The 12,108-nt window shown below is 55.8% G+C and overlaps 1 protein-coding gene across 1 annotated transcript; it reads right to left on the reverse strand.

Annotated features, from left to right (window-relative positions):
• Nucleotides 1-1,895: 1,895 nt before the first annotated feature.
• Nucleotides 1,896-3,697, reverse strand: Phlda2 (pleckstrin homology-like domain, family A, member 2). Its single transcript, XM_005384213.2, has 3 exons — nucleotides 3,584-3,697; nucleotides 2,495-3,288; nucleotides 1,896-2,220 (listed from the first exon to the last, which is right to left on the reverse strand). Exon 2 carries the CDS (start codon nucleotides 2,900-2,902, stop codon nucleotides 2,507-2,509), a length of 396 nt encoding a protein of 131 aa, XP_005384270.1. The 5' UTR covers nucleotides 2,903-3,288; nucleotides 3,584-3,697; the 3' UTR covers nucleotides 1,896-2,220; nucleotides 2,495-2,506.
• Between the last annotated feature and the right edge of the window lie 8,411 nt (nucleotides 3,698-12,108).

Raw genomic sequence — 12,108 nt, forward strand, 5'->3', positions numbered from 1 at the left:
TCTGACCTGTTTTCTCCAGGCTCCCGCTCTCTGTCAGAAGGAAACCTGAGGCTGAGGGATGGAGCCTTGGAGGCTGGAGGGCTTCCTGGAAGAGGAGGCCTGCAGCTGGGGCCCAGGGCTCCAGAGAGGACAGAACCACCGCAGTTCTTCCTAAGTCTAATCAGCCCTTGACTCCACCAACTTGGTCAGTGAGGAAGCTGCCCCAAACAGGTCTGCTCACACACAGCCCTGGAGACAGGAGCTCTCTACCCTCCCGCTGCCCACCTCCAGGCCACCGTATGCCCTACCCATAAGCACAAGCAGGTTGGTTTAAAAGATCAGGGAAGCAAGGCTTGAAAAGAGGATGTTTTGGGGAAGCCAGCAGTTACACCTCAACTCTCTCCAGCCCCAGAACTACACTGGGGATGCTACCTTGGCCCATCTCCCCATGACTCTCCCTGATGGGCACCCTGGGACAGTAGCCCTAAGCCAGGAAGGCAACAAGATCTGAGAGCCAGTGGAGGTGGCAGGAGGGTGGTGTGCCTGGGCTGCCTAGAGAAGAGGCACTGGCAACCTGGGTGTGCAGACCGAATGGCCACTCTGGAGAAAACCAGCCAATGAACAGGAGCTACGGAAGCTTCTAATGCCCTGAGACCATGCAGGCCTTCTACCCCACACTGACCTCCTTTGGAAAAAACCTAGTAAAACTTAGAACCCCTAAACCTCAGCATTCCGTTGTCCCCAAACTGGGAGGTAGCCCAGAGAGCCAAGATCATCAACCCTTTTGGCCTAAGACCCCAGGCCAGGCCCTGTGTCTCCCTGAATCCCACCAGGGGACCAATTCATGGGTCATTGGTCCAGGTGGGACTCTGTGTGGGAGGCAGGGTAGGTCAGTCCCTGGCTAGTATTTTCTGCTCTTCGGAGGAGCCCCTTCCCCATGTGCAGAGGGGCTTCACAAATAAATATATAGGAGAATATTCCTTACAAAGAGTGAGTTGTTCTGTGAACCCAGCAATCTGGAAGGCTATCCAACAAACAGTCCCGTCCCCAGCCTACCCACTGAGGCCCAGCTAGAAGGCTTGTGACAGCCTCCTTTGGGTGGAGGGTAAGTGATGGATATTAGTCCTCACTTCTGCTTCCTAAACCATACCCCTCCAGCCAGGATAACACTGGAATCAAAGGTACACACCCAGTGTCCTGTTCCCTCTTATGCTGTCTTCTTCAGTTTGATCAACAATAGACTTTGCAGGGGAGGGGGATGTACCTCTTGCACCTTGTCACAAATTTTCTAGATCCCTGAACTCACAGAGGATGAAAGAGGGGGAGGGCAGAAGTTGCTGCCCTGGCAGAAAGCTCAGGAAGCGGGTTGGGTCCAGTGAGCCCAACCTTCCAACCCCAGGCCCCAGTCCTGGGCCAGCCCCTGGAGACAGTACCCGCTTCTCCCCTTGGCCTGAAAGCAGTGACTAGGGCTGGCAGCTGGTCTCTAGAACCTGGGTTGGGGTCAGTAAGAGCACATGGGGACAGAGGGCCTTCCAGTGCATCTGCCAGCCGCTGCTGGACAGGTGGTGTGTGGGTGGGAGGTGCAGTTGAGGACAGCCACCTCCTCTGGCAGCAGATCTGGTCTGGGGGGAGCTGTGCTTGCCTCCTCTCCAGCTCCAGTGAACTGCCCAAGCAAACACTGCCACCACCCTTGTCCTTGCCAAGCCATACCCAGGAGCAGAAGGTAGCCAGGCCACACCCAGGGTACTTCCTGGCCTCTGGGGAGGCTGTGGACCTGGCCCAGCTGATGACAGTAGATATTCATTCAAATGTCCATGCCCTTTCTGACCAGCCCCGACTGCAGTAGCTCCAGGCTGTGACTAGATGAGGGTGTCCCTGTCCCCAACCCTTCCAGAACAACTGAACGGAGCCACAGCCACTGGTAGAAAAAAGAACAAATCAACTCATTTATTTGGAATGAGATGCTGGTGCAAAAACAAAATATTAAGACAGCACGGTTTGACGACAAATAACCATCAAAATAAATACACAGTCCAATAAGTTAACGTGCCCGCGCAGCAGGCGAGGTTCCGCAAGCACGGAGGGCGGCCCTTCCCGCGGTGGACGGGGAAGAGGCCGCCTTGTCCCGAGGAGGTCAGCGCGTGGGTGGCCCACCTGGGCTCCTGCCGTCCCGGGTACTCCCTGGTTGCTGCCCGACGCGGCCATACGGCCGGTCTTGCCCGACTGGTGCAGTGTGTGACTCTGTGGAGAGAGGACCGGGTCAGGGAGCTGTGCTGGAGCGATCTGGGTGCCACTTGTGGATCCCCTGAGGGCAAACGACAGCCTCAGCCGCGCGCCCCAGATGCTACGATTGCGCGGCGCCACGGCCTCTTTCAAAACTGTCCCCAAGGCAGCGGGAGGTCCCCCTTCCCGGAGATTTTCCCCCTCCAAGGATGCTGGCCTCCGGCGAGCGGGTCACAGCCTGCATCCTCCAGGGCGCGCCAGAGTGTGGCCGACAGTGTGGGGCGTCACTCACCTTGGCGTGGGCTCAGGGCGCGCGGGCCGTCCGGGGCTCGGGCTGCGCGGCGGGCGCGGCGCGCTCCTGACGGCTGCGGAAGCCCTCCAGGGCGCGGCGGTTCTGGAAGTCGATGAGCGCCAGCGTGATGGCCGCATTCCAACAGCTCTCGCCCGCGCAGCGGAAGTCGATCTCCTTGCGGTCAGTGGTGACGATGGTAAAGTAGACGTACTTGCCCGTGCGCTCAACGCAGTCCACCTTGAGGATGGAATGGAAGCGCAGCTCCTTGGGGCGCGCACCGGGCCCGGCGGGGAAGAGGCGCAGGCGGTCTGGGGTAAGCACCCCGCGCTTCTTCTTCCACAACTGGAACAAACTGTCGCTGCGCTTCTCCAGTTCGCCCTCGCGCAGCACTTCGCCGGGGGTCTTCATGTTGCACTGAAGCTCAGACGGTGCAAGAACGACAATGACCGTGGAGGCCCCTGGGCGGCACTTATAAACGCCCCGCCCGGCAGGCCACGCCCATCCTGGCCACGCCCCGAGCAAGCCACTCCCCGTGCCCACCCAGCCAGGCCTAGTTCTGGTGATCGCCGCGGGCTGCTAGCCGGTCCGTACCCTGATCCACCCGGGTCTGCCCCTCTGTCCCTGCGACCTGCGCCCCTCTAGCCCCCCGACGTTCCAGGTGCTGGACCCAGTGGGACGACTCGCTGTCCTCACCCGCTCGGGCGCCGGCTTCGCAGAGGAATGCGCTGCAGCTGGCCCTGCCCGCGGTGACTCACGCGCTAGGAAGCCCCGGGAAGGGCCCTCGCGTCCCAGTCCTGGAGGGGAAATGGTAGGGCTCAGACCCCCATCCCCAGGCTCCCCGAAATCCAGCCCTGCCTCTTCAGAGATCCTAGGGGAGGACAGTCGCAGGTGCCCGTGTTCCTCCCAAACCCTGGCTGCCCAGTCCCTCTCGGGGGCACTTGCCAGGACCCTCCAAAACCCTCTCCGAAAGTGACCCTGCCCGCCTCCCCGCAGGCTTTTCCAACTTGCCACTCAGAGACTGCGCCTGGAGGGACCCCTTCCCTTCCCCGAGCCTGTTTTTTTCTGTTAAAGGGGGATAGTGACCCTTACTAAAGGAGACAGCACAGGAGAGGGGTGAGAACAGCACCCCTCAATGCTCAGCCTCGGAACAGAGAGAGTCTTCTCGGGCCGCAGAACCCTAACGCAGAGGTCCGAGAGCCTCGAGCCGGGAGCAGAGGGGTGCGAGGAGTGCGGGGCAGACCCTGGGGACCAGCCTGGGGCGCGGGGCGGGTGAGGGTGGCTGAGTCACCACCTGGTCGGTTTTATTTACCCTCTTCCTTTAAAGGGTTTAATTGGAGCAGGAAGCCAACGCTAGCTCCTCCTGGGTTCCCAGGGGTGGGGGTGGGAGGTTCAGCGGACCTTCCTTGCTGCTGAAAGGTTCAGCCAACCCTATGGGCCAGGCAGCTTCCAGCGCCCCCACTCAGAGGCTGGGATAAGAATCAGTCACCCCCTCTCCCCTCATCATTTCCAGGGCTGGTGCCAAGTAACAGCATAGGTCTCTTTGTTCAAAAGGTATTAAAAATTTCAGAACAGTGACAGCAGAGCCTAAAACCATGCCCCACTCTCCCCACGTGTCTGGGCAAGCCCCCTGCCCTCCTAAGGTGCAGCTGGAACCCTGGCCTTTCAGGGTCACTTGGAGGAATAAAAAGACCCTGCAGCTTAACTGAGAGCCCAGGGCCAGCTTCAGTAGATGGCATCCAGGTGGTGGCTACCCAGGGGTCCCCCCACCTGTGCAGCCGCAGGACCCTAGGAGGGTAGAGGGCAGAGTGGACAAGGCGCAGAGCTGTGCTGAGCCAGGATTCTGGCTGTGGAGCGCAGACACATGGACACACACTGCTGTCAGTGCAGCCGCCCTGCCTGGTGCTGAGTGAGCTCACCAGAGGGTGGGAGGATGGCAAGAGAGTCCCAGCAGGAACCTTGGCTAAGAGATAGTGAGTTCCCTGTCACTGCAGGCATCCCATCCAACTGACCAGCCTTTAGCAGGTGGGAGGGATCCCAGCATTAGATGTGGGGAGGCTGTGATTCTCCCCGGGGTCTCTCACTCAGCTTCTGCGGGGCCTGTACTGTCCTTCAGGGGTCCTAGGATGCAAGCAGTGAGGCTGGGCAAGAACTCCTCTGGGGAGTGGGGACGCCAGAGAAGAACCATGATGGGTGCTCAGCACCCTGCCTGGAGCCCCCAGCACCCACCAGCTTGCCTTCTCACCAGGGATCAGTCAGTGGAGCTTTGTTCCAGGCCTTCCAGACACTTGGCATCGCTTAAGCACCCTCTGTGTGCCTGGCTGGGGCTGGATCCCAGAGCAGAGAAGAAGAGGAAGGGACATGAACCTCATTCTCCCGAGGAGCAATCTGGAATGTGTTCCCCAAGAAAGCCTGAAGGGCCAGTTGGTGTCCATTTGCCAGGCATGGTGTCTAACCTGGAGAACACCCCAATGTAGGTATTCTGATCCCACCTCCCAGGTAAAGAATAGGGCCTAGGGAGAAAAGACAGCAGGTGGGGGGAGGACAGAAGGGACAGAAAGTGCCAGAGTAGCAGGGCACAGTGGCGTACTTCTCTAATTCTAGCACTAGGGGAGGCTGAGGCAGGAGGATCACAAGTTGTAGTCCTGTCTGGGCAATTTAGTGAGACTATCTCAAAATTTAAAAAAAAATTTAAAATGGGCTGGGGATGTATGTCAGTGGTAGAGCACCCTTGTTTTCTACCCCCACTCCAGTACCTACCTGGGAAAAAAATAAAAGAGAAAGTGCCAGGGAACCCATAGGAAGAACAAAACCCTTGGAGTTCAGAAAAGGACAAGCCCATAAACCAAGTAAAGCCCCTCTCTTTGCTTTCAACTTTGTTGTTCTCAGGGGAGGCTGGGAAACTCACTGCCCCATGGGACAGCAACCAGCCTAGAGCTTAGACAGGGAGATGGTGCAGGAGAGAGCTAGGAGCCCCTTCCCCAGTGGCTTCCTACCACCCCTCTCAGGCCTCCCTTTGCTGTTCCCTTCAGAGACAAGCTCAAGCCTGGAGGTGGAGTGACAGCCCCCCTGGCTGAAGTACACAGGGGAGGCGGCCACCAAGGCAAAGCCCACTGTCACTTGTTCTGATGAGCTCTGGGTTGACTCCTGGCTGCCGCCATAGCTGTGTGACCTCCTGGTCTCGTGTTGTGCTTGGTCAAGCCGGCAGGGACCCACTTGGACCCTGGGAGATGCTCAGGACACAGAGGACTTCCAGCCCTAGTAATGGCCAGAGGAGCAACTGTCCTATTTACAGGTGCTCTGAGAGGAGAAGTGACATACCAAGGTGCACTGCCAAGGAGGGGCCCTGTCCCTATGCCCAGGCAGACCATCTGAGGGTCCCCTCTGGAGGGTAGGGACAGTGTTGCTTATTTCTTGGGCTGTTGGGGCTAGCAATGAGGAGGACACAAAGCTGTGACATAGCCCCAAGTAGAATCTGTAAAGGATACCCTTCTAGCCACTTGACAGCCAGGAGCCAGAGGTCCTCCAGCAGGGGATGGAGACAGGGCCCCCAGCTTCTGGTCAGGTGCTGGTGGGTGAGGGTATGCAGCATGCCCACCAGAGCTCAGCCCTGGTGGGTGCTGGGGAGGGAGGGGATCTGGCAGGGAGGTACAGCTGGCACCCTCAGGAGGCTGGTGTGACCTGGCTGGGTGCTTAGCCTGTGTGGCCTCATTTCTGCCTCATGGCCACCCCAGAAGGACAGCTCAGAGAGGCGAAGTGCTTCAGCCAGGATCACATAGCAGCCCTTTGGGTCCAGACTCAAGGGCAGTTCCACAGCCCTCAAGGCCAGAGGGGTTGCTTCTCAGACCAGGAGGAGCCCTGCTAGCTTCTGCGCAGGCTGGCAGGTTAGTGGCGTCAGACAGCATCAATCCCAGCCAAGTTTACTAATATTTATCCAAGAGGCCGCATCTGGCATTCGCATGGAGCTGGGGAGAGGCCCCCAACCTAGACAGGCATCTCAGGTCAGACTAGGTCCCCACACAGCTGGCCTGGATGCTGGCGAGCTGTCCTGCCCAGCTGAACCCTTTACACAGAAGCCTGGCTGTGGGGTTGGGCAGCTGGGGGATGGGGACACTTCTTTGAAACTCTCTGAGTGAGGTCACTTCCCCATGGTGACGAGGCCAGCCCTTCAGGCACTTGCCCAACCACCCAGCCCCTGAAACCAGCCTGTGAGGAAGCTGTGTGTCATGAGCCTGGCCCAGCACCTGGGACTCCATGTTACCCTCTTCCTGTGGGTGGCATACTCAGAAACAGGCTCTACTCCCTGGTAGGAAGACCTCGCCCTCACCTCTTCAGGAAGCCCTCCCAGATTGCCAGGGCATGCCTTGAGTCCCTGAGTCTGCTCCAGCATGAACCTGGGGAGGCTGGGGCAAGTCCAGGCTGCTGGAGTCTCAGTACCTGAGAGGCACCCTCATGCCACCTGACCTGAGCCCAACATGGCCCCTGGGCCAAGACCTGTGACTCAGGCCTGCCCCAGATCCCTCATCTCCCAGCCACAGCCTGAGAAAAGCGAGAGGCTGGGCAGAAGGCCGGCCAGCTGCCCCACCTGGTTTCGGCACTGTCTGGTGTGGCCTCAGAGGGCTGTGTCCTCTCTGTCCTTCTGTCTGGTTCCTGAGCCCCTTGGGTGCACTCTTTCTGGTCCTATGAGTGAGCCTGCTACAAGGTGGGAATATGGCAAGAGAGTCCTAGCAGGAACCTTGGCTAAGATGTAATGAGTTCCCTGTCACTGCAGGCATCCCAGCATCAGGCCTGGGCAGACTGTGATTCTCCCCGGTTTCTCACTCAGCATCTGCAGGGCCTGTACTGTCCTTCAGGGGTGCAGGGCAATCCCGGCCTCACAAGGTGGAGGGAGGGGCTGGGGATTTAGCTCAGCGGCAAAAGCGCCTGCCTGGCAAGCGCAAGGTCGTGAGTTTGGTTCCCGGTACCGGAGAAAAACCAAAAAAAAAAAAAAAAAAACAAGGTGGAGGGAACACCTTTCCCCTTCATGGTCTTATTTACCCCTCAGTGAGCTCCTATTTATCCCTCAGTTCCCAACTTGGAAGTCACCATTAGCGCCTGGAATACAGTAAGAGTGTCATCGGGGCCCAGCCCAGGCATTCAGAAAATGATCTTGGAAACAGGAGGCAAAAAGATTCTCTACCTCGTTATCCAAAAGACATGATCCCATGTGCTCATCTGTTAAGACCTTGCACCCAGTTGAGGGGTATGGTGGGTGATGAGGGTGTAGGGCTGGACAGGTGTGGGTGTGGAGCCTGCAGGGGTTGAAGCGAAAGGAGCAAAAGTGGGGAGTACAGAGGAGGGACCTGCCCTACCCTGCTGCTCACGGAAAAGGGAGGAGTCAGCTGAAATCTTGTGACTCCACAGATTGCCAGAGTCTGGCCACAGGGACCTTCCCAAAGGCTTGAGCGGAAGGATGAATCAAGTGGAAAGGAAGAGGGTCTAGGTGGCTCCACCTCTGCACCGGCTCAGCCTGCAGACTTAGCCAGCAGTTGGTCTGAGCAGAGACCACATCTGACTCCTGCCCACGGGCTAAGCAGCCCCTTCAGCAAGTGGTGGGAGCGGCTCCATCTTGTGCATTTTAAATTCTTTCCTACTTTAAAGAATTCCTAAAAATAGAGCCGGGCATGGTGGCGTATGCCTGTAATCCCAGCACTCGGGAGGCTGAGGCAGGAGGATTGTTGCGAGTTCGAGACCAGCCTGGGCTACAAAGTGAGTTCAAGGCCAGCCTGAACTGCATAGCAAGACCCTGCCTCAAAAAGACCAAAAAAAAAATACTAAAAGTAGCAACCAGTTGTTGATGTAAAAGGTTAAAAATGGCTGAAATTTTTTACAAGTTTTAAAAATTTATTTTAGGTACTGGGGAACCCAGGCCCTTTGCACTGAGCTACACTCCCAGCTCATTTTTTTAAATTTTGAGACATGAAAAAAATAAATAAAATAAAATTTTGAGACATGGTCTTGTTCAAGCTGCACTTGAATTTACAATGCTCCTGCCTCAGCCCTTCAGAATGTCGGGATCATATGCGTGTACCACATCATTTCAAAGTTCTTTTTTTGCTTTCTTGAGACAGGATCTTGCTATGTAGCTCAGGCTGGTAGTGAATTCACTATACAGCCCAGGCTGGCCTCAGACTGACTGATCCTCCTGCCCTCAGCCTCCAGAGCGCAGGGACTAGAAGTGTGCATTATGCCAGCCCCTGATTTTGGAGTTCTGAGTGCTTATTTCTTGTGTCCCCATGAGGGACAACACTTGATGATGTATGTGGTTTTCATTCCTTTTAAAAACTGCATCTACTGAGCTGGACATGGTGGTGCATGCCTGTAATCCCAACTGTGCAGGAGGCTGAACCATGAGGATCCCAAGTTTGAGGTTAGCCTGGATAGCATAGCAAGACTCCATCTCAGAATCACCACCACTGCCACCAAAAAACCCTCACTTATGTTTCCTTTAAAAACGAAACATAATTATCACATGACCTGGCATTCCCACTTCTGCATGCAGAGGGAAAAGAACTGAAATCGGGTTCTGGAAGTAATGTCTGCACACTCAGATTCACAGGAACCAGAAACATAAACAACTCTAGTGCTCACAGATGGGTGAACAAATAAACATGTGGTCCATCCATACAGTGGAATTTACTCACCCTGAAAAGGATGAAATTCTGACACATGCTACAACATGGATGAACTTGAGGACATGATGCTTAGTGAAATAAGGCAGACACAAAAGAACCGTATGACTCTATTCAAATGAAGTCCCTAGAGATGTCACGTCCATAGAGACAGAAAGTAGGATGGGGGTGCCAGGGCCTGGGGAGTTCGGGTGACATGGAGTTAGTATTTATTGGGCACAGAGCTTCAGTTTTGTGAGATAAGAAAGTTCTGGAGATGGACATGGGTGAATGTGTTTAATGTCCCTGAACTGTGCACTTACCCATGGTTCAAATAGGAAATGCCACATGCTTCTTCTTTTTTGGACAGGGTCTCACGAGATAGTTCAGGCTGGCCTCGAACCTGAGGTGATCCTTCTGTCTCAGCCTCCAGAGTACTGGGAATACAGGTGTGCGCCACCATGCATGGCTTGTCCTGTGCATTTTACCGGAGTTTAAAACCTTGCTTATACATGAATATCTGCAAAGGCAGAGACGTGGGCTTGCCCCTGCGAGTCTGGGGCCTTCCTACCTCCTCCCTTTGTGACATGCTATGGCTAACGCCTCAGCACGGGGTCTTACTGTACCCTGAGTTTTGCCATCACACCTCAAGCCAGGCCACATGCAGCTGCACACCACTCACCCAGCACAGGTAGCAGAGGTCACAGGACAGACAGAAGGTTGATCTGTTGGTTCGGTGGGTGCTCCAACACATAGTAACTGTGACAAGATGGCTGTACCCACTTATACTCCACCCACGAGCTGCAAGTGCCCATTTCCCCATGCCAGGCCAACAACAGGTGCTCTGGCTTTTTAAAAACCTATCTGGTAGCCCAAAACTGAACTCTTCTCCATGGGCTAGCCTTGAGCTCACTTTGTAGCCCAGGCTGGTCTTGAACTCACAACAGTCCTTTTGCCTCAGCCTCCCATGTGCTGGGATTATAGGCATGTGCCACCATGGGCATTTCTGTACCCATCTCTGTGCATATTTATAAGCCTTGTGAATGCCTGTCATCTTGCTCTTTGTGTGTTTGCAAAGCCCGCTGTGAACTGAATAGTGGCCCTCAATTTTGTCCTTGTACTATCCCCAAAACCCATGAATGTGATCTTATTGGCAAAAAATGTGATTAAGAACCTTAAGAGGATCCATGCAGTCCAGGTGGCCCTAAATGCTATGTCAATTGTCCTCAGAGGCACCAGAGGAGATGGCACAGAAAGGAGAAGCTATGTGAACACAAAGGAAGTGGGTGAGGTGGGCCACGCCAAGGAGCATCTGGGGACCCAGGAGCTGGACAGAGTAGCTACGAGTGCTCTGAGGACCTGCCACACCTAAATTTGGGACTTCTGGTCTCCTGGCTTCCAGAACTGAGTCAGTTTGTCTTTTAAGTCATTCCCTAACTTATGCTACCAGGAGTGCTTTGTTCGGCAGCCCCAGGTATGGTCTAATCTCCCACCCTATCTGGCATGCATACCTGGGGCCAGAGCTGGGGCATCAGCTGGCCATGGCTGGTAAAGTCAGGAAAGGTCTCCCAGGGTAGGGGTGTGTATTGGGGGTTGAACCCAGGTCCTTGTGCATACTAAGCAAGTGCTGTACCACTGAGCTAAACCCCAGCCCCCAGGGCCACTTTGAATGTTTTCAAGACTGTGCTGTCCAGATCAAGGTGCCCATGAAGAGGTGACTGGTGGAGGACTTTAGGGACCTCAGCAGGCCAGAGGTTCTCAGGGTGTGGGCAGGGCAGACCCCTGTAGAGGCTTCTGGGCCCTATCCGTCCAACCTCTGCCTCCACCCTTCTGGGTCTTCTCTGCCTCACCCCCCTGCCTGCCTTTTGGGACAGTGACACCTGATAACCCAGAATCATGCCCCACCTTGAGGTCGCCTCACCTGGTCACATCTGCAGTCTTTTGCCATGTAAGGTCAACTTTGCATCTCGAGGGACCAGGACATGGGCACCTATCCTTCTCTCCCACACAGAACAAGCCTGGTAGCGGTGCCTTGTTGCTCCCAGCTCTTGTCTCAAACTCTCCCAGCCTGGACCTCTCCTGAGCTGTCCTGGGCACTTGCAGTGTTCACTCCGGGTCTTCTGCTGGATGAGGAAAGAGCCTGCTGTTCCCAGCCCTGCGAGGTAACTCCAAGGACAAGATCTCGAGGTACGTGTCACAGCTCCCCTCTCCCATCTCAATGAAAATGCAATGGCAGCTCAGCGAGGGTGGGGCTTTTCAAGGCCAGTTTGTCATAGCCACAAGGAGCCGTCTGTCCTCTCCTCCCTATGCTGGACCCTACTATGCATCCGGGGGTCCCTCTCCTGCCAGAAATGGGTGAGTGGCGCACACCTGTAATCCCAGCTCTCGGGAGGCTGAGGCAGGAGGATCTTTGCAAGTTTGAGACCAACCTGGGCTATCAAGTGAGCTCAAGGCCAGCTTGAAATGCATAGTGAGACCGTCTCAAAAAGACCAAAAAAAAAAAAAAATAGGTGGGACACGGGTGAGACCCAAAGGCTTCCTCATGCCCTCCCGGATGGCCTTAGGCAGCAGGTCCCAGGACAGGCAGCCCCCAGGCATCGGACTTCAACCTCTCAGAGGCCGAGATGCCAGTGCCTGGCACTGGAGGTGGGGCTACAGTGGGCAGCCCTTGCTGGGCTCTGAGGTGAGTGCTAGCTACGCAGGTGGGGAGGTGAGCACTGGCCCACACCAGTCCTAAGCCTGTGTGGGCTGCCTTTATGTGCCTGTGTCGAGTTGTCATGGAAAGTAACATCCGGCCACCACCCTCAGGAGTGGTGAGTCATCATGACCCAGTGATGAATGGCAGCAGTGAGTCTGGTGGGCGGGACTCCGTGTGTGTGTGTGTGTGTGTCTTTTTTCGCCAAGGTCTCACTATGAAGTTCAGGCTGGCCTCAAAGTCAGAGACCCTTCTGAGTGTGTGTGTGTGTG

The sequence above is a fragment of the Chinchilla lanigera genome, unplaced genomic scaffold (assembly GCF_000276665.1).
Source record: "Chinchilla lanigera isolate Chin_1 unplaced genomic scaffold, ChiLan1.0 scaffold00021, whole genome shotgun sequence".
NCBI lineage: Eukaryota > Metazoa > Chordata > Mammalia > Rodentia > Chinchillidae > Chinchilla > Chinchilla lanigera.

Bases quoted from the DNA above. Each gene is read 5' to 3' on its own strand.
- Phlda2 (XM_005384213.2), bottom strand. From the start codon at position 2,902: ATGAAGACCCCCGGCGAAGTGCTGCGCGAGGGCGAACTGGAGAAGCGC.